Here is a 22234-nt window from a genome sequence, read left to right as displayed (position 1 = left end):
TGCCAGCACAGGAGGAGACGCGTGGGGATGCAAGCAAGTGCTCCAAAACTGCTCCGAAAATGTACGCCGGATGATGATGCTGCTGCGTAAGGAATGTGAATCGTAAATACATTCCGTTCGAGCTGGCTCGAGCCTCGCGGTTCGAGTTGCAGCTCTTTTCGCAGTAGCACAGGCGGCACATGCGGCGGCGGCTGCGAAGGAAAAGGTCGACCTCCCTCCTTTGACAAGTCCTCGAGGGGAAGAAAGGTCGCCCTCGGAAACAGGTGTAGGCGGGGTTGTGTACCGTCCGTTGTTTGGGTGCTTTTGTTTTGTTGCAGCGGTGGTAGTAAATCTAAAACCACTTAGGCTGGGACACGCACAAACAAACAGCAGAGTAGGTGGTTGTGCAATTCACGAGGTGAACGTTTTGCCACGATGCCACACAGTGCCGGCTGCCGGACGCCGGTGACGCAAAGTGCCCACCGAGATGCTCACCGTGGCAGGAACCACTGGGGTGAGCGTACGCTTTATTGGCAGGGTGGCGCCCTGTTCCGCCCGGGCTGTCGATTAAGCTCGCAGGCTCGCGTTTGGGTGTCGCGATTTTGCGCTAATCGAAAGCGGTTGGATGAAATTAAGAAATTTCGCAAAACAAAACAAAAAAAAATGTGATGCCATCGAACGATCGCGTGATGATCGCAAGGCAAAAGGGTTGCAGGTTGCGCAATCTTGCCCGTTTGCTGAACGATTCCGCTCGCTAATCATCTGACGGAAAGGATAGGATGGATGCGCGCGTTTCCTTTCATTGGAAGGTTTAATACAATTAATTATCGAGCTTCAACGGGTCCCCGCGATCGACTGTAATCAAAGTGACGTGTTTGGCAAGCGCGAAGTAAAAGGATGGTGACTCTGGGAGATAATCGTGGTGATTGCGATGAAAGTTAGGGGCAGATTGAGATCGGTGCGAGTTTTTGTGCATGGGATGGGCTACGTAAAACGATTCACGATGGTTTACAAAACCCACCGTCGGAAATGTTTGACGAATCGATTAGCAGGTGTGTTGAAGATGATACGTTGGATAAAATAAAGTGCCGCCTCATGACATTCGAGAGGGATGTTCGCTGGGGCAAATTAGTTCTACATGTTCGATGCAAGATGACAACATCATTAACCAAAGTAATGTCGTGTATTGATTATTTGTAAAACGGATCTTGTGTTTTGTGTAATGTACTTTAAGTTGGTGAGGTATAAATAATGAATATTGGGATTTTGAAATATATTTCAAGGCTTGAATTCAATCAGCAAATTATGAAAGAAACCATTGTTATTCAATTGCCTTGAATTGTTCAATATTGATATCGTTTCCAACAGGGTTTCTTCTAAAAAGAGTTTCTGACGACTAGAGCCAGATAAGAAATTAAGGAATCATAGTTGAATCCTACAAATCAATGAAAGAGACTCCTAGAAGCGCAGCATCCATGAGGCATTCGGGCATATATTGAAGGAGTTATCAATCCTAAAAGAAACGGCTGGAATAATTTTATTTTTTGACCTAGCAAAAGTCTTGAGTTTGTTTGTATTGTAATGATATGACAAGATAATAAGAGAAGGCTTTTACATGTCTCGTGAGAAACATGCATCGCATATTCGAGTTCAGCAGTTAGGAGTAGGAGCTTTAATCTTGGAAGATGGAAGGAGACCGCAAGCGACAGGAAGGAAGCTGACACTTAGAACCGGAAGATGACAGTGTGAGGTCGCCACCATGATAGTAGTAGACTATAAACAATATGGATGTAGAGTTTAAGTCTCAAAGCAAAACACAATAACAACTTCTTCTTGAAGCATGATAGTGGAGGGTGCTGCAACACAATGTCACAAAATTTCACAACACATCTTAAAAAAGACAGCTTTTGTGAGGTACACCACCACCATAAAAAAAAACAAATTCTCTCAGTGATTGAATAAATAGTTTTATCCTAATACCTATGATTCACACCAGTGCCGATCGTTGCACACCAGCCAGTGAGTGACAGATCGCTGTTGGTTTCAAACTAAGTCCACGTCACACTGGCTTCACTCTAGAGGATCAGGTTCCTTGCTCGAAACGAAACTCAAAATCCAAACCGCTTTCAAACCGAACGTTCACGCTGCCCTACACTTATGATTATGAGTTGGTCACAGTGGTCTTTTTGATAGCAAGGTCTTACAAACTTTGCAACGAACAACAGCATTGACGGACTGTATCTTTTGTTGTTGTTGTTGTTTCGGTAGCAAAACAAAAAGCGTAGCAACCCCGAACAACGGCCAGCCTTCTTAGAGGGTTCGGCCGATGTGCGTTAATTTCGCACGATCGAACACACGAGCGCGAGTGTGTCTGCGTTAGGTTTACACGGCGCACGGTTGCAGCAGCAAAGGAACCTTCTCCGTACAGCGTGAACTATAAGATTAAAAACTTATTTCGAAACTCACTGTCACTTCTGTAACCTCATTTGGGTTTTGAGGGATTGGCCGAGTGTACAACCGTGTGTGCATGGCACGTTTGAGTGAAAGATGGTGTGTTTGTGTGTGAGATTGTACTGTTTCGGACGGGGTTTTGTTTCCCCCGTCCCAAGAGGAGTGTAATAATCGGTTCACCGTAGAGGCCAATGGTATGATCATGATCAATTGGTTCAATTGGGGCAGAGATCCGGCAATCGGTGCGCGACCTACGCAATCCGTCCCATATTTCGTTATTATGCAAACGGACCGTATGCGCGTGCAATTGTCTTGTGAGTGCGTGATACTTGAGCCACTGCACGGTAGGTGGGTATAAGTAAGTGGATTTCCTAAAGCGCACAGATCGTTATCCACCAAAACTTCAAGCCCAATGATTGTCTGTGTGTTTTTCGAAAAGAAAAAACCCACTTCCGTTCCCAATTTGGCGCGTTAGCGTCAGGAAGGCCACCCAGTCACAGCCAAACGGGGCGTGTGCGTGTGCGATAAATCTTCTCCCCTAAAAAAAAAACAAACGAGAACCGAGTCTCATTTGTTTAAGACAAAGGCAACTATTGCGGGAGATGCGTGCGCATCAAGATTTACGACGCGGGCTCATCTTTTCTGGGCGTAAATGCTTTCACCACCATCCACCCAAACAGAAGGTGCACCTGTGTGTGTGTGTGTGTGCAGGGTGTGAGGAAGAGGGTGCCTTGCTAGCCCAGCCAGACCTAACTGAGGTACACGGAGCGCTAGCGCCTCCACCGCTAATAAGGTCCAATAAAAAGGTATCGAAATTTTCCGGTTCAGTTTCGGTTTATCTTAGCCGCCACAAAAGGGTGGCCCTCGGGAAGCTGGGAAGTCTACCGGCGGGGCTAAGTGCGTCGCCGTCATTAGCAAATAGAAAGTGACAACTGGGAAAAGGTCTTAAATTTATTGGTCCAGGCTAAATGGCTAGATGGAGAAAATGTGGAGTGTGGTGCGAGCTGGTCAGTCAATTAATTTCATAATGCTTACGGCAAGTGGGTGGATGCACTGTTTGTATTGCCTTTTTTCCAGCGTGTTTGTTATCTATTGGTGTGGCAGAGTGTGGGTGTGTTGTTTAAATAAAATGTAAACTAAAAGCTTTTTCTGGAGAATCCTGACCGAACGAGAGGTTATTGAACGTGTCTCTGGTGGAACGCTTTTGCAAGCGAGAAGCGGAAGAAAATATATTAACTTAAGCTCCCACCGTAACCGTACACAGGCCAATTTCTTCCGCCTCTCAGGCGCAACCAACGTCAACAAACGCTGCCCATGTCCCCGCTTCCCCCGCCGAAAGGCTTCTAGTGTCGTGGATGCATTCTGGTGCGAGTACACACACGCACACACAAGCGCCAACAAATTACCCCGGTGCAAGCAGGCCGATGGCAAATGCGCATTGGCTGAAAATGGATGCGCAGCACAAATTTGCCGCGGGCAAAAAAGATGGACGCCGCCGTACCGGTGTTCACCCCCCTCCCCGTTTTGGTGAAGGTTTTATGATGTTTCTTCCCGCCCGGTGTGTGTGTGCCACGACTTGTTCATGGTCGGTCCCGGTGGATTGGACAACAAGTTGTGTAGCGGGCGAACGAACGACGAACCCCCAACGACGACGGGCTGCAAAAGGTTCCCGATGCGTTGCGATAACGTTGTGCGCTTCGGAGGGGGGGGGGGGGGAAAGGAAACGGAGGCAGAACACCATTGGATGCGTGATGCAGCAGCTCACACACAAGCTGTAGGACAGTGGAGACAGCGAAGAAAGGCCAAAACGGAGAGGGAGAGGGGGGGGGGGGGAAGAAAACTGGGTAGAAAACATCGCAAAGATGACAGTTTCTCATGCTGACACGCGGGGTTGAGACATAAAATGCAATGTTTTTCTTACCAATTACGTGACGGCGAAAGAAACCGGTGAAAAGAGGGGAGGGTTGGCGAGGTGTACGTATGTGCGCAACGCCAAGCGGGGAACGCTTCTTTTCGCCGCTTTGCTTAATCATCATAGGCTTTAGGAGATGGTCGCCGTGCGCAAGCGCGCTTTTCTTCCGTGCGAGCGAGATTTTCCACCGCTCGGGCCCGGGTTGTGCGGCGCAATTATCCACTGGACTGAACTCTCACTATCTTTTGAAATATTGCCGCCCCCAGGGGGAGGAGCGGGTGGGGAGGGAAGGGATGCTACGTTTTGATGCGTGTCACCTGCGCAGAGCTGGTGCGGGGTTGGGGACCGTTGGAAGACCGAACGGGTTGAACGAATGATCGATAAATCTCGCAAGCGCGTATGGTGCGTCTCCGCCACTCGGTGGGATGGGAGAAGGTCACCGTTGGCGTTAGCCTGGTCAAATGAAAGGATACGGTACACAGTAGGTGATAATGCAAGCTCGGAGGATGAACATCATCGTAAATATGTCAGCTGAAGTGGGGGGTTGAGGCGAAGAAATTATTGGCAAATGTTATCGTTGGTTGCGAAAGGTTGTCGAAGAATGGGGATGCGTGTACATTCGTGGGGAGAATGAGTGTTTTACATAAGCTTTTTATATGACTGTTGTTTTCTTTCTTGATTTAAGTCCTACTATTCGTTGCTTGAAGTTAACATGAATGTTGCAATATGATTCCTTGCCCTGTTACTCTTAATGAGGGATGAACCAAACAGTAGCGTTGGATCCCAACACATAGGATAACCAGGCTTTGAATTAATACAGGTGGTTGATAAGTGATACGAGTCCAACCGATATCAAAATTGACGACTTTTTCAACTACGACAAGATATCACCATGTATTTGGACCAACAATTCTAATACAACAGTATAATATAGGACAGATTCGTAGGTTTCTGTGTCAAAATGATCGCGCCTCAAATGCCGTGAAACCCTGATAGGTGGTCTAAAATTAGCTCGAAACATCCACACATTCATCCATGCTCTAGATTAGCATTTACATTTTTAAACCACAAAACCGAATAGCTAAGTACTCGGTGACAAATGATTCATTTGCTATCCCCCGGGGCAAAGGCTAGACCGGAAAGTCACGTTTTGAAAAAATCTCCCTTTTTATTGGACATGTCCACTGTCTTACCATTCTAAATATTCATGTACACGGCACAGTTTCGCCCGGAGAGCCTACCCACCCAGAAGATGATGTGAAGATGTTTTCTAGGCTAATTTGAAAGCATCCTCTTTCTCTCTCTCTCTCTCTTTTCCTTGGCGGGAAGATTACGAGCTGCTGCAGCCCGGCAGCTGTAGCATAAATATGCATTCTATTGTGCTACTTTCTCACCTTTCGGGTTGTCACATTTTACTATCCATAGGGCTGAAATCGACTTGCAACTTAGCATACCCTGCTGTACGCTTCTTCTTTCTGCCCCGCAGCAAACAATGAAGCAGTACTGGAAAACGGCCCCAGCCAGCCCGCAGGCAGCCCAAGGAAGGAAGAGTTTTCCGCTCTACATACACGCGTGCTTTTTTTTTGCCTCCAGAGGACAGAAGACATGGGGTTGGAGTGCATCTATGTAGCGTCTAAATTGAAGACCCCTTCGAAACGATGCAGGAACGAGGCAGAAGTGATATACTTTTCTCATTAGCATATCACACTCTCACTAAGCGGCACTACGTTCCAGCTTGGGTTGGAGAGATTTGGACTTTGAATGAATGAAGCTAGGTGCCAGCGGGAAGCAAAGCTCCCTTTTTCGGAGCATTCTTTGGTGGAGCGGCATGCAAACGCTTTCCAGCAGCGTATGGGAACTGGAGCAATCTGATCCATTTTGTGCGCGTTATTCAATGTGCGGTTACACACATTACTCGGTTGCACACAGCTGGGCAAATTGTGCAAACGGCTGCGTAACTGGCGCGATGGAAGTGCGTAAACAGGAAGAAGGTATAATGCAATTATAATTTCGGAACGATACACACAATGCTGCATTGCACGGAGGATAGTAAAAGCCACCCGTTTTACATCGACACCAGTTTTCGCTACACTTTGTGGCATAAAATTGATTGTTCAGCGTGGTCGATGAATCACAAGATGAAAGGGTGTCGGAAAGGAGTCGGCTAATGATTGGAGGTGCGAATTAGCATACTGCCTGCCACGGGCCACCGTGTTGGGTCACGTTTATTGAGTTTCTCCTTCTTGGGGGCAGCTTAAAATCTATCATACAATATTCGGTAGCTCGTTAGTATTCTAAGCTGCCGCTTGAGCAGCGAGCGTATCTTCCCGCTCGCAAGGTGGTATACAGCGCAAAGCGGAGGCTCATTGGCAAATTAGTCAAGTAGCCAGAATGGAATTGTTTATTATTCATTTATCGACCATCAATCGAGGAACGTAACGACTGCGGTACGGACACACGATCCGGATGTGACGATAGCCTTGTTGGGATGATGTATGTACATTAGGGCGCTTCAATGTTGAATAATTATTATCATAGAGAGAGATAGAGACTCTCCGGGATGAGCCACACTTGGTAACAAGCGACAGAGTGTCGTAATACTGCTACCTTTTTGAGCTTGTACGAAAGAAGCAAAGAACAAATCGATACAATTCCAATTTCAACAAAATCTTTTCCCTTTTTCGGACAAAAAACGTTCTTCCGAACAGCATCACTTCCCCGGAAAATTCGGTTACGAAGGCGTCCATTGTGTGTCGCCAGATTGACAAATCTTCAAACCGAAGAAAAATGGAAAATATAAGGCACGGTTCCCAATCCACCCCGGAAAACGATGCGATAAAAATGTCCCAGTGCTGGAAAATATGAGTCATACGCCCTCTGCATGTCTAATTCGGCGTGAAGGCCCGGTACTGCAGCATGGCCCATATGCCCGCCAGCTTACCATAAGAAATCATCCGGAAGGGACGATTACGGTTTGCTTTCAGCTGCGCTTCCTGCACTCGTCGGCTACACGTGACACAGTGGGTTGATGTGTTTCTTTCTCCCCTAGCTGCTTGCTCTCTCTCTCTCGCTCTCTCTTACCTTCACCACGCTTGGGAGGGAAGGGTGAGCCCGCCGGCAACTGCTGACTTTAAACGTTAAAGTTCATTTTCGGGTACAATTTATTTTAACGAGTTTCGATTAAGGAAAACTAGGGATTCGACTTAAAGGGAGTTGGAAGACGCTGATGCCGGATTGCTGTTGATGGAGTGTACGCAAAATGGAGAAAATTCATTGTGAGGATAACATGATTTGTTGTACCAATCGATGTAATAGCAATTGCCCAACAAACTAGAGATTTTTACTGCTACCATAGTTAAACCAAAAGTTAAGTTGAGTAAAATACATTTTAAGCAGGTAGCCTTGGTGTAGAGTGTAATTTAAGAGAATTGTCACCAAGTGATGACTCAAAGAGGCCGATAAAGCGACACCTCTATTGTACCTTGCTCTATTTATCACCTCGGCCCTACCGTTTGTCGGCACTAATTACCTCGTCAATTTGCTCGAAAAACATTCAAACCACAATGTCTCGGCCGCCAAGCAAGTCACAGCCAACCTCTCAATAATTTTGTGGCGCCATTCGGCGAGCGCTGTGGCTTTCCTGATTGTCGGTGCAAGCTGTATTATTACATTATATTTCCACCTCAAACGAAGTCGCCGATTGATCCGTGTCCGTTCGTCAAGAAATGGAGGGTTTGATTTGGATACCGACCAATCCGACCGGGTCGGTCGGGAGTGATGCATGGAGTCCGCTGTCAGGGCGGAGGCAATGTGACACGTGCGCCACTTTCTGTCTGGCAAGTGCAAGCGGAGACTGCATCATTTATAAGTTATTGCGTCTAATCACATCGCTGCAAGCGGGGAGCGTAATGAGTGTATGCTAATAAGGTGCAACACTGATCCACGAGCGAGCGAGCGCGCGCGTACACACAACATTCGATGCAAATTGATGCTTTTCGGCTCGGCGCGGAAAATTGTGCTCCTGCGAGCTTTGTGTTGGAAGCGTGCGTTTGAAGTGCTCGCTAAAAGTCGGGTGGCTGTATCATCATGACGTATGAGCAGTTTTTAGTTGTTGTTGCTTGCTGCACCTCGTCGGGCGGAAGTGACAGACAAATTGATGGCAGTAAAAAAGCAGCATCCAAGACTCATCCGCAAACGTGACACTGCTGAATTGAATAAAACAGGCAGATTTTCGCGTCTCGTTTAGAACAATCACAATCACGGGCGACAGCGGCGGGGTGAAGCACTACATTATGCAAACGAAATGCTCGTTTATTCGTCATCTGTTTGGAGTGAACGGGTGACTTAATACGAGACTGGATATTTATGTGCCGGATTAAACAAATTCCCGGCAACAACAAAAAACAGGCCAGGGCTGTGAATGATTACAGGGAAGAGGCACGACGAGTGGCAGCATTTTACCCATTAACACCTTTGTTCGCGAGCGGAACCTGGACAACGACTGCGGCAGCAGCAGGTGACGAACCCAACGATCATTTATATGCAAATCTTCCCACAACCGCGTGAAGAGATCGTGAGTGCGCGTGTGTGGCATACGGCGTCGTCGTGAATGTCAACGCCGTTCTCGGTGCGGCATTTCGGCACTTTAGTTCTTTGATTAATTGCACCACCGATTCTCGCCGGCAAGGGGAAACTCGATAAAGGTCCGATGAATCGTCCGGGCGGTCTAAATTAAAGGCGGTGCAAAATCAAACGAGCTGAGCGCGTCTTAGGCAACGAACCGGGGTACGCCACACGCACGCATGGTGCACATGAGAAGGCAAATTGTAGTGCGACAATGGCGACAGCGACAAAAGCGAAAGGTTAAGCCCTTTTTACTACGGTGTGAACTTTTCCGCAGACCCACCTCGGCTCGGCTCGCAAATGACATTGAAAGATAATCGATTTTTATCGCGCCGAGGCAGGTGACGAACCATTGCTTGCACACACTAGCCCAGTATTAAAAGCGAACTATCATTTCCAGTCTGTGAGTGTGTGTGTGTGTGTTTTTACATCACCTAGCATGCTCACGAAGGCGAAGAAAATGGGCCCACGGAGCTCTTTTCTTCTCGCGCAGCAAGTAGAGGACACCATTATCAGGCCGGTAGCAATCGGGTGAGTTGGCGGTTTGTTGAGCCGCTTTTTTGTTTTGTTTGCTCGTTTGAACAAGGGATCGCAGCCCGAGCAGCAAGTAGCGAGGGCAAGGTCGGTTGATTTATCTGGCCGGGCCCACGAATCTTTTCTGCACTGCGGCAGTTAATTGTTCGCCCGTTTGGCAAAGTGGTTAACCTTCCCTGGTTGACACGGGGAAAAGCGTCTGGAAGAGAGATTCCATTCCCTGGCGATACAGCCTTCACCATTAACCCACTTTCCGGTACAGCTGTCGATGGGGTGTGCTAGTGGTGGTGGCGGTCGTGGTGCTCCCTGTGCCCGAAAAATCCCGGCCAAGCCCGTGCTGTAGAATGTCCCGCGCCGATGGGAAGCGACCAATTTTTGCCACTGTGCACCCATCGCAGAATAATGGTGCAATAAGTTAGCTCTCCCGGTTCCACGGTTTTGATGATTTGACAACCCGCCCACCCCAACCCATCTTGAGAGCTTGGCGAGCATTTTCACTACACCATTCATCGGTTTTTCGACACCTGACATTTAATTTAGCAACACAGCCGACAGTGTGGTGCTCGTGTTGATTGTGACACGACAATTGATCGCTATCTGCGTTAAAATATGAGAAAGAAAAATGGTACGGTTTTCCCAGTGCAGGAAGGCAGGAAAAATCACCGCACGAAACATGTCGGCTTAATATGTTTGCTCGAAAGCGCAAGCACGCGCACGCATGGAAAAGAAAGGAAACAAAAAATGGCGCGACCACATCTGATCCTAATTGAATTTTCCACACTTTCACTAGCTCATTTGCAAAGCAGCGTGTGTGTGTGTGTGTTTGTAAGGGCTGCTGTTTCCGAATTTTCCTCCAAACAAAAGTGAGAAAATCGTACCCAGAATCACACTTTCTTCCGGTCGCATGTGAACACATAGTGGAGGAGCGACCGAGGGAAGCTTACGAGTTAGTTTCGTGGGGCAGGAAAAACTAGTTCACTTGGTGTCATATACACATTCCCAGGGTTGATTGCACTCTCCCACTTTCTGGGAAGGTGGCTTTTTTTTTCTTCTCTCCCTCGGTTTTCATAGCGGAGTGTCAATCGAAATTCTCACCATTTGCACGGGACGCTGCTGCACGCTGCTTTGCTCAGCTGCCAGCGTAAAGGGATCGAATAAAATGGTAATTAAATTAGATTTCGCACCTTGCTAGACATGGCCATAGGGATTGTGTGTGTGTGTGTGTGTGTGACGGAAGAGGGAAAAGCTTAGGGTGTCTTAACAAAAATCAGGTGACATGCACGAGCGGGTGGAGGAAAAAACCGCTCCAGACAACCCTGACGAATGCGCGAAAGTGAAGAGAGGAGTAAATTAGGTGATGAAATACAAAAAAAAAACAGCCCACACACACACACACTGATGGCAATTTTCGGCATCGAAGGAAAAACGATCTCCATCCCCATGGGTTTGAAGGAAAAACGTTTCGATGTGGTGGAGGAGCGAAAGAAAAAAGAAACAAAATCAAACCACCAACCGGCGGCGATCATCATCATCCACGTACGGAACGGATGATATTGTTTCGTTGTTCGTCGTTTGATAGTTGTTTGATAGTTGTTTTAGAAAGTTGCAAACCTACACCTCCACCCCTCCTACACTTCACATACTCCTCGATGGGAGAGTGGAATCTATGTGTGTGTAAAGCGTCGCCCCAGCCGGCCGGCCCGTGCTGTAGAGCGAAGGAGCGATTAATTCTCGTCGTTACGCCACCGAAACTCTTGCCACCGTGCGGAAACGATCGATTCGCTTAATACGCTAACTGCTCTATTATTTTTGTTTGTACGTTTGTGCGGAAAAGATGATGGGGGGATTGGAGCTTGTTGGTGGTAGAAGAAGGGGCGGTGGTGTTACAATTAAGAAGCTGTGACTGGGGCGAAATAGCAAAGCAGGAAGGTAGAATATCGCACAACGATTTTAATTAGTGCGAATAGTTGTGCGTAATCAGTCGCCGATGTAGCCGTTCTAGGAACTGAACGAAGACAATCAATTTGAGTGTTTTTTTTCATGGGAAATTCTTGCCTTTTACGTGTTTAGCTCGTTTGATCTGTTTTGACATATGACGGGGTTTTATTGGGTTTTGGCTCGGAAAGCATTGCTCATGTATAGTTTATTAGCCTTTTTTATTCTGTTTCATTTGTATAGAATAGTTATAGGTTCACTTTATAGTTTAATAACATTTTATTATATCTAAAGTTGATTAAAAAACCAGAAGTTAAAGATAACTGCTGCTAGATTGTACCTAATGGATTGTTCATGTTTACTATCCATGATTATTCAAGCTTTCACTTGTTAGTATTCCCATTTAGAAAATCGTGTGCGTAAACTGTTTTGGTTGACGCTTTTATTATTCGTTGTCAAGCTTTGGAATAATATTTCAATACACAGTTTCAAAAAATCATCGTTTTTATAAAGATATTTAAACTACGACTTTTGATGTGATATGTATTAAAATGTGATAATTGGAGTTAATCAGATATGGGATAAACCATAAAAACTCCAAATTATGAAGACTTTGTAGCAATTAAACTATCCCAATATTTAATGTTTCTAAGCATTTTAAAGTTTAATATATAGCGTAGCAGTACATAGTTTGTGATCTATTATGAATTGTACATAAACCGTCTACAACAAGTGGAATCAATGTGACAATATCGCATATCATCGCATCATTTCCATAAAACATTACTTGAGGAATAAAAATAGCCTTAGACATAGTTTTACATCTAAGCCAATAAGCCTGCGATTAATGTACCAAAATAAAGCCATAACGCTAGGTGAATAAATTCCATTAATTTTTTTTTATAAACCTAACAGCATTTTTGGCTCTACTTCACTAAGCAAATGTAATAAAAAAGCTCTGTTTCCCAGCACATTAAAACAGTATTAAAATGCGTGTTTGTAGATCACCAACCTAAAATAAATTTACTGAACATGGCAGAAAAAAACAAAGTCCCACACTCGCACAGCAAACAAAAAACAGTGAGGTTGAAATAAACACACTCACTCTACCAGAAGACACACGCCAGACAAAGCTAAGATTGGGTGATAACTTCAAACCTATCACCGACAAGCCATAAAGCTTAAGATTGTCTTACGACCCCCCTCCCCCCTTGTGTCCCCTCAGTTTCATCCATCCTGTTCCACCTTCACCGCGTGAGATTGCCTAGTGGCAAGCAAAAATTGCCCCGATAGGATGAAAGACATAAAAAAGCATGAGGTATGCAAATGAACTACTACACACATGTGGCGTCCGGTGAAGCTTTCGGGGGGAGGCGCTCGCCATCTTACTACATTGACTCATGTGCGGGACGACCGGAGTGCTAGTTAACGGTGTGGCATTGAACTGTTTTCTTTCGGCTCGGCAACAGGTTCGCCAAGCAGTGAAGGGGAGAGTGAGCATGTAAGACACATCAAAAGCTTTACTGCAAGATAATAATGAGGACGCGGTGTGAGACATGAGGCAGCTCATGAAGATGCTCATTTGGTTTCTTTCTATTTTTACCCATGAGTTTGCGCCATAAAAGCATCTCAGCAAGGCACCGAAACTGCCGCTTCTAGAAGGCTCTTGATCTGGCGAAACTGGGATTATTTTGGGAAGATGCAGAGTCTAAGTGGAGTCTAAAGTCTGAAGCAGTTTTGAGCAGAGCTGCCCCATAAGCATTTTAGTGCTGCTACCAAGGCAAACAGTAAAACCGTACCCCACCCAGCAGCATCCCGAATGCTCGTTAGCTGATGATGTAGTGTTTTCCTGTCCAAATCTTCCGGGACGCATCCGGTAGACACTGGCAGGTTGGCTTTCACCGACTAGATCAGCCACTTGGTCTAGTTGGTTCGCTTCTTGTCTTAGATCGCTCATTAGCATAGATTGCGGGCCTGTGAAGATATCCGCGCGATGTCGCTAAAACGTTACGAATGGTTGCGAAATATTTCGGCTGATCCGTTCAAGGTTCGCCGCCTTCGTTTCGGCAACTTCAGCGATGTCCTGTTTCCTTTTTCTTTCCATTTTGACCACCTCTTGCGAGGAGAGCCTCAAAGCGGGGACCTTCAAAGCGGGAGACCTTTTGCCTGCACGGTGGAAAACCTATGCACAATGTGCCCGAAATGAACTCAAAACCTCGGATCGGTGTAGCAGATTCCCTGGATCTTGCTAGAAGCTGCGCCAAAACCGGTCTGGATGCTTGGGGGATTCGCGGGTCGCGGAAATGTTCCCGCGTGGCGGGCTCGTGAGCAGCGTGGAAAGAGGCGAAAACGAAGTTCCAGAAAGTCTGACCACGAAGGAATGTTGGCTACGGCGGTGTGGCGTCGTACCTTTCCCGTGTACGTTCTGGACCAATTTCGTGAGTTCGATAAGCGAGAAGGCACAATTTAAAACAATTTCATTCTAAAAAGGAACCAATGCCTGTGGTTTGTGTGGGAACAACTGCGAGCGAGGGGTTTTGCAGGTTGCGAGTATGACTTCTTGGGCAGTGGTGTATGGCGAGAGGGCTTTAACATAAATAACCTTCAGGTATCCCACTGTTTGGAGGAACCGTTTGCAGTATTGGAGATACGTTCCACAGAAATCTTTTGTAATTAATTCTAACTGAATAATAAATTAAATCCAATCTGGCGACTACCACTGCGTACCATACCTTTATGAGATGACAGACTCATACAAGGCGGCAGGGATTAGTACGAAATTATGTGAAGCTTTTAAGCCAAACAAGCTCATAAATACTGCTGCTAGATAATGTCGACATTAAGAACGCGAGAGAAGAACGTTCCAGACGCTAAGTATTTATTCCCTTTATGCATGTTACAGCCGCTGATCTGCAAACGAAGAAGCATACGAAAAAGAGGTTGAATCGATTCGATTGCCGATTCGGAAAGTGCAATCGGGTGAATGTGTTATCGTCCATGCATCGCCATCATGCACCGAATCGCGGGCCCGGCCTCTTCACTGGCAGGCCGCAGAAGCGGCGAATGGAAAAACTGGCAAAGTATCAAAAACTGCAAATCGGGAAGCCCTTCGTTCGGGGAAGGGAAGCGAGACAGGGGCAGACAACCCTCTCTCCCGTACAGAACGGAGAGGCAAAACTGGATCTCAAGTTTTCGAAATCTTGGGGATGGGGTTTTTGTGTTTGCTGTTGTTGCTGGCTGCTGCTGCCGCTGCCACTGCCATTGCCTGCCGTCTCTTATTAATGCCTAGCGCTTTATGCTGTGTGGCGAAACCAACCGGAGCATACCGGAGACCCGGTGCGAGGCTTTTGGGCTCGTTGGCCCATGGGTGGTGTGTAGTATGGACGAATTTATGCTTTATTCGTTGTGTGTGTATGTATGCGTCTTCTGAGATGCTTCTCTTTGCTCCTTCTGGTTTTTTTTGCAAAGCTTCGCAAGAGAAGTTTAACAGACTGAGGGCTCGTTCGGGCCGGGGCTCAGGCTTGAGGTTCGTTTTGTGTGAACGAGTTGGTGCATGCTCCCGGTGAGGGATAATTTTTGCAATTCATGGGTTATTGGTGTGTGCCTGTGTGCGTGCCCCCACGTACACGTTTTGGGACCCACCAGGCACACTCATTCACAGGAGGAAAACTCGAGGAAGTCAAACTCCGGTTTGGCAACTTCTCTTTTGCCTTTGCGAAGAAGCCAGAAGCCGTACCTTCGGCAATGGTGCAGTGCCGCTGCATTTGTGGAAATGAAATGCAGCTAAAGGTTGTAGCACGCGTCTCGGTTTGTTCGGTTCGGTTTGTGGATGTTCACGAAGGGTAAGTATTATTTTTATTAGAGAGAAGTAAGAGGCAACGACAAACGCTGAAATGTGTTGCTTGTACCGATGACGATGGAGCAGAAGAATTTTTATTGTTGACTGTGTGTTAGTGCGTGAAGATGGTGCAACTTACAAAGGCTCATAATGCATTGCAATGAATTCGTTTCGTTTATGAGATGGTAAGAGGAGCAAAAAAAACTTTTGCTGATGTATTTTTAATGCGTTTTCAGCGATGTTTTTTGTTGGTCTGTCAGGTTTAATGCATACCATAAAGCAAGAAATCTTGAAATCCTGCCAAAAAGTGCTTCGTGCATCCAATATCAAAACAACAATGTTAAGTAAAAAAAAAAACAATAATTTCAGAATAATTGTTTCACAGTCGAAACACAATAAGCAATCAATTTCATTACTACAAGAAAATATAAATGTAGTAATTACTTATAGTCATTCTTCCATGTTGCAATCAATGTTTCAATTAATTCAGTCTTTTGAAACAAACTAAAATGCCATCTTGAATTATAGACATAAATTGGGACATGGACAACATTGGGATACCCGCAGAAGCTTCAACCTCTGTAAAGAAGAAAACATTCAAGCGTGCGATGGTATGCAATTAATAAATGAACCAATGTCATTCATCAGCTCAAAATGAGCAGAAAGTATCAACAAAATGGCAAACGAAATATTTATTCATGAACTAGCCGACTCAAACTGGCAATCTTATTGAAAGTTGGGGTCAATGTAATGTGCTAATTGCGAAGAGAATTTTCCACCCTTTCCACATCGAGAGGCGGGAAACTCGCATCGAAAAATGTCAATGATATAATTAGAAACAGTAGAAGAAATAACGTTCCCAGCATCGAAAAGAACCCACCCCAATTACACCCCTCCTGCGAATAGTGAAGCGGTAACTTACGTTCTTGTGTAAGGAATTCGAGCGAGCCGCCTATTTTCCGAGCCCCGCCGAGCAAGCTGCCGTATTCTCGGCCCCGCGTTCTGCAAGTTGATACGAGTTTTGGAACAAATCACCCACAACTTTTTGTTTCGTTTTTGATGTTTTTCGCTTCGCTTTGTCGATCACACTTTTCACTACACAACAACACACCACGGTTTCTTTCGCTCTTTTTTCCAGCAGAGGATCACAGACTTACACGCTAGTAGCCTCGCTGCAAGTTAGGGGAGGTTTTCTGCTTCTTTCGTTTTTGGGGATTTTAACAACGACGAGCAGGTCGCACTATTGCTTCAGATGAGCGAAATTTACAAACAATTCGTCATTAATGGAAGTTTCCACCTGGTGCGGCATGCCGCGGGCGGTCCAGGTCCCGTCTGTGCCGATCTGTATCACTTTCTGGGCGTTGAAATTTTGTACTGTACAATCTGTAAAGCAAGGATGCGGATGAAATGAAGACAACGGGAAAAAGTGAGAGAGGGAGAGAAAAATCGTAATGAAACACAATAGTAATGGTAACGGTAACCTGCAATCACAATTTGCTTGATTTGTAACATTTTTTTCTCTGCTGCGTAGAGAGAGAGAGACAAAGAGTAAGACGGAAGAATAACACAGTATGCAATCGAAATATTCGTCAGTCAGGAAACACTGTTCACAGATTTTGTGTGAAGAAAAATGACTGTGTCAAAAACACAGGAAATCTTTACCATTCTTTCGACATGTTGACCGCTAATGAATTCTTCTTAATAATCACTTACAAAACGCCAATACACACACACAACAACAAAAATCAATCAACTCGAGCAATCGATGACTACAAACGGAGAGGTGAGTGCGTCGAAAACACTTTGGAGCAGCCTCGCGAAAATGAGCGAGAAAACGAAAGACTTCAACCGTCTCCAAGGTAACGAACGACGAACGGATTCCGGGAGCTGGAGGTTACCTTAACGAGACGGTTAAGCAGTAAAGCATTCTTGCACTTGTGCGCACCGGGCTTAATTTGGTCTTCGCCACAAAACACACACTGTACATACACACACACACACACACATACACGCGGACGATGTTTATTCCCTTAAAAACTTCTCCCGCTTCACGTTGCGTCCAGCGATGAAGCCCAAAATCAAGCAAATAATGATACCGACCAACCTACCCGAGCGCGCCGTGCAAGCGTGGTCAGCAAAAAGCAGAAGGGCTGAGGAATAAGGGGGTGCGCCCAAGTGGACTTGAACCTGAGGAACTTTGGACAAGAGAGTTGCTGGTGATACTGGCTATGCGGGGAAGCAACTGAACGGAGGAGCTGGAACTGACCGCCAACAAACAACACATACACACGCACACGCACAGAGAGGCACTTGAGACTGTCGAAAGCAGCAAGTTCCCGGACATCTTGACGATGCAACCGAGGGTGCAGTTTGATGAGCGCTACTCACACTCACTGTTGTTTTCGTTTGCGGATTTGTTTTACACTTTCCTTTCCCGATGAGGCTCAATTCTCGTGATAGCTTCGCTGAAGGTTAACTAAGACCAGTGGTCAGCACTTTCTCCCAGCAAAGGGAACATTGTCTCGAGCTAACGCTGAATGACACCTTGCTGCAATCGCTCTTTGAAGAACAACATTAGAAGCCAAAGGTGACTGGGACAAGGTTCTGTTTTTTTATCTCGAGGGCACTTGTGTGTGTGTGTTTGTTTTCAACACAAAACCTCTATTTTAATGCTACACAAAAAAAAAACGCAAAGCACAGGGTCTTCACTTTCGTTCACTTGTAAGTTATCACCGATTCCTTCAGTATCTCCCGTAGCGCATTGATGTGTGAGTTTTCTCTTCCACAAAATGCGCGTACACGTCGCGGCATATGCAAACCGTGAGGTCGGTTGGGCTAACCGGTTACCAGAACCGAACCGGAGTCAGCGTTTTTTGCCCCCTTTTCTTCCACTGCTCCTCCCCGTTCGGAGGTTGGTTGCTTACCGCCAAAAACACACGCACACACACACACACACTCACACAGAAACGCACACAAACATACCGAGACACACGGAAGAAACACGGAATAAACCGCGGGACACACCGTACGAACCGCTCGCACGGAACGAAAGAATCGAACTGGAGGTGTCGGTTTGCTTTGCCGGGGTTGCATGTTGCTCGCGCGCACAGTTCGCGACCTGCGGCGGTTCGTGGGGTGCGGGTTTTTTTTCTCGTCCTCTTCTGGCTTCTCTCAGCAACCATTGTAGCGTTGCCAGGGCGATGTAGGAGGGTGAGCTCGCGTCCCGTGTCTCGTGCTAAGGAGGCTGCGTGTGAGAGAGGGTGAAATGTGCAGTCGCTCTCGCTGGCTCGAATGGGGGTTGTCGCTCGGAGAGAGAATGGTCGGGATTTATGTTTTGCGGGAGATGCACGGCTGAACGTAAACATAAAATTAGTGCGGACACGGAGCAGCGTATCGTTTTGGAGATGATGGATTCATGCCGTTCGGCGGTCGTTCGTTTATTTGATTTTATTATTAAAAGAATGGCTAGATAATAAATACGAACTGGTTACTTTGAAGGTATGGGTTGTACTATATTTCTTTGAGTTCTGGTAAGATATGGATTTCGTTAAACTCTATGAAGAATTGTGGACTTGATTGAGAAAATTAAAGAAAAAATTGAAAACTATGGTCGAACATTAAGTGTAAAGTTTTGATAGAACTTTAGTGTCTGTGTTTGATAAGACACTTTACGTGAAGAAATTAATTTGCAATTATTCCAAATATTGTAGTTGTTTTTAAGATACATTATATTAGATAAAACATTATATTACGGCAAGTTAAATTTTTAAAATTAATAAATGGTCTGTTCAACATGTTATTTCCTTTATTACGAAAGAACGATCCTAAATGTTCTAGTTTCTTAACGTTCCAACAGTAAACAAAAAACAATAAAAAAAATATTTGTGAGAGATCAAACTCTGGTCCGACTAGTGTTGGTTGCGATGTAAACTTGTTCGCTCTCTCTCTCTCTCTTCCAGCTGTGCTCAGTTTAGAGCCAACCGCGGGCCTGAAAGGAGAGAATTTTGCGTTCCATCGAGAGAAGCGCGTAATTTTATCTCCGTTGATTTCGTGCGTGAGATGAAGCATGGGGTTAAGCGCGGTTTAAACGTACACGACCAACGCAGGTACAAGTTGAATGTTAGTATGTATCACTCCATAGAATCATAGAAGACTTCGCAAGAAGCATAAATAGACTTGAATGTTTCATAACGATTAAGTGTTTAAAAATTAAAAGGTAAAATATGTTAATTGACCTACACCATGTTCCCACGCACTATATGACATTTTCTATTTATTGGTACCATACTGTTCATTTGAATATCCCTTCGCGATATCTTCTTGGAAAAATCAGCCTTAAACGACTCGTAGCACCTGCTGCAGTGAGTGTGCCGTAACCAACCCGGCCAGTAAGGCACGCCAAAACACACCCAAACGCACCGCGAAAGTGAAACACACGCTGCTGAGAGTTGCTCTATTTGCATACAAATCCGCACGCAAAACGATGCCATTTGTCACACGAATGCGGTTTTGAAAAATGATTTTAACAGTCGGTTTGGAAAATGCACTAAACGTGTTGAAATTAAAAATAAATAGCAACCCATATCTAGCATAATGCTCGGACTGGGGCACGGCCTACCGACCAAAGCGTGCCAACCGAAGGTCGTAAATACTGTACGTCCGTCAAAAGTGTGCCATACAGATTAGGTTGTGGTGGCTGCGTATGGGATTACATCCAAAGTGATGCGTTAAATTAAAGCTACGCATGGTTTCAGGTGGACACAGCCACCGACGGAGTCATGTTGTGATAAATCTGGTTTGTGCTGCAGAAGCATGATGAGCCTCGAATGGTGTAGATGTGTCACCGGATGCCGTCAGGTGAGTTGCACAATCTAATGGGCGGGATGTGTAGCCGACAAAAAGGTACAGCAACACTTAAAATTTGGAGAATCTGGAACTAAAAGCCAACCATCCAAACGCATAAAAGCTAAGTGAAACTAAAGATAAGCGCAGTTAAATGTAACCGCCTCTATCGCGACATTATTCACGGATGACTCGTACGTTCGTCTGCTTCGCGACCACACAGGTGTAGCTTTTCCGGAGCGGTGATGTTGTGCAGTCCACAGTAGGCTTTGAATTTGGTTTGGAGTTCATCATTTTCGCGCTTCAAACGGAACTTTTCCTCCCGCAGCACAATGTTGATCGCTTCCACACGGTTAATTTTGTGAATCAAGTAATCAAACGTACCGTCGTGTGCTTCTGGTTGATGCAGCCGCTTGCCGGCATCCGGTTTCGGCTGGTACCACCTGGCAGCGTACCGTTGATCCTGTTCCGTCTCGTACTGCGTACAGATCAGTGCCATTTTGGCAATTCTTTCACCCCAAGCAAAATGCTCCGCCAGCAGCTTCCTAAGCTGATGCGTGAAGGAACAGATCCATTTGAGGCAGCGCTGATGTTCGTCGTCTAGCTGCTGTTGCTGTTTCTTCAGCAGCAGCACCTTCATCTCCAGCAGTCGCCGATAGTTGTGCCGGGTGCGTAGCTTTCTTCTTGCCCCGATGCGGGCCAGCTTGAGCGTATGCTCAAGCTGTGTCTTCTTGCTCTGCAGTACCGCCATCTCACAGCAGTTCTTGTTGAAGATCTTGTCATCATCTTCGGTGCGCTGGACGAGCCCATGGTAGGCGGCTTGCCGCTCCGGATACAGCACGGTTTGGAAGTAGTCGTCAAGTGTTGCCCGCAGCTGCCGGTAGAGGGCACTCATTTCGGTGAACTTATGATCGCGAATAATTTCGCACTTTTCCACTTGCTGCGAGAGAACGAGAGTGCGTGTGGAAGGGTAAAATTTTGCACTTTTGGCATAACGTATCGATTGCTTACTGCACTTATGTTTTGGTTGTTGGCCGCAAGCAACCACTCACGATCGTTCGATTCGTCTTGTTTCATTTTGGACAACAGTTCCGCAAGTGAAGCATCCAGCAACTCCATCTGGGAGGTGCTGAAGCTCTGAAAGAAAGATAAAGAAAAGCTTATTTTGTGTAATAGTTCACCTCCCCTTGGAGGGATTAACAGACTCGTCCCCTACCTCTTTGCTTTCGACTTCTTCGCGGAACTCTTTCAGAAGCTTTTGGCTCTCGCTTTCGTAATGCTCCAGCACCGTTGCGGTCAGGAAGTCCTTGAGCCCTGTTAAAGTCAATTAAGCGTCAGAAAAGCTTACAACTTACAGCCCTCCAACGCAATGCCCTCTAAACTCACGGATGTAGTAGTCGAGTACGTTCCCCAGCCGGGCCAAACATTTCGTGTGTATCTCCTGAACCTCCTCCTGTGCGCCCACCAACCGACGGATGCATTCATTTTTGCGGTCAAAAACCGTCCCAAAGCATTGCTGCTGCTGGCGTAACTCTTCCACCAGCTGGCCGGACTGCACCTGCGCGCAGAGCGTTTCCCAGTCCGCAAAGAACGCTCGCTCGGTTTGGTCCGAAAAGTCTCGCTCGCGCTTCAGGTGGTCCTATCCTTTTTCATAATTGAATTAATTATGTGTGTGTGTTTTTTGTTGTTGTCGCTGATACCAACAAAAACTTATTCCTCACGGTGAGTGGCAGGTTCGATAATTGAACAAACCGGTCCCGCGGGATGCCGGATCGTAATCAATCCGTCCTTCGCATGCCTTTTCTCTCCCCAAACAAAAGACAGATCCACTTACCCGGTACAGTTGATTTTGTGCTTCCCGTGCAGCGGCCTTCTTGGCGAGCAGCTTTTCCTGCTTTTTGCGTCTCAGTTCCTCCTGCTTGGTATCGATTTCTTGATCTGCGTTATCCATCGCAGGAGCAGGATGTAGGGTAAAGCTAACCGCAGATTGACAGATTTACCAACGGCTCCGGCAGTAGATGCAGATGAGTGTAGGACCATTTCGCAACGCCTACTGCGTGTTGATTGCTTTTTTGTGGGTTGTTTTTTCCTTTGAAATTGAAACATTAACATAAAACATT

At 46.1% G+C, this 22234-nt stretch overlaps 2 protein-coding genes across 3 annotated transcripts in view; both read right to left on the bottom strand.

Moving 5' to 3' along the window:
- LOC1277181 (mucin-17) overlaps positions 1-18389 on the bottom strand; it is an 87856-nt gene extending 69467 nt beyond the window's left edge. Inside the window, exons 1-2 of one of the 2 annotated variants that reach the window (XM_061641822.1) lie at positions 18255-18389; positions 16195-16655 (exon numbers count right to left, since the gene is read on the bottom strand). The gene's annotated coding sequence lies outside the window, so the exon portion shown is untranslated. Of the gene's footprint in view, positions 1-16194; positions 16656-18196 lie in introns of both variants that reach the window. The other variant, XM_061641821.1, reaches the window with a different exon arrangement.
- A 1628-nt stretch (positions 18390-20017) lies between these two features.
- On the bottom strand, positions 20018-22178 carry LOC5667107 (uncharacterized). Its single transcript, XM_001688874.2, has 5 exons — positions 21949-22178; positions 21501-21753; positions 21331-21428; positions 21126-21251; positions 20018-21054 (listed from the first exon to the last, which is right to left on the bottom strand). The coding sequence occupies exons 1-5, from the start codon at positions 22063-22065 to the stop codon at positions 20296-20298; spliced, it is 1353 nt and encodes a 450-aa protein (XP_001688926.2). The 5' UTR covers positions 22066-22178; the 3' UTR covers positions 20018-20295.
- Between the last annotated feature and the right edge of the window lie 56 nt (positions 22179-22234).

This window comes from Anopheles gambiae, chromosome 2, assembly GCF_943734735.2.
Source record: "Anopheles gambiae chromosome 2, idAnoGambNW_F1_1, whole genome shotgun sequence".
Taxonomy (NCBI): Eukaryota; Metazoa; Arthropoda; class Insecta; order Diptera; family Culicidae; genus Anopheles; species Anopheles gambiae.
This window is presented reverse-complemented; position numbering and strand designations above follow the sequence as displayed.

Bases quoted from the DNA above. Each gene is read 5' to 3' on its own strand.
- LOC5667107 (XM_001688874.2), bottom strand. From the start codon at position 22,065: ATGGATAACGCAGATCAAGAAATCGATACCAAGCAGGAGGAACTGAGA. The intron at 21,754-21,948 runs GTAAGTGGATCT...GAAAAAGGATAG, and splicing joins CACAAAATCAACTGTACCGG to GACCACCTGAAGCGCGAGCG. The intron at 21,429-21,500 runs GTGAGTTTAGAG...TGACTTTAACAG, and splicing joins CGTACTCGACTACTACATCC to GGCTCAAGGACTTCCTGACC.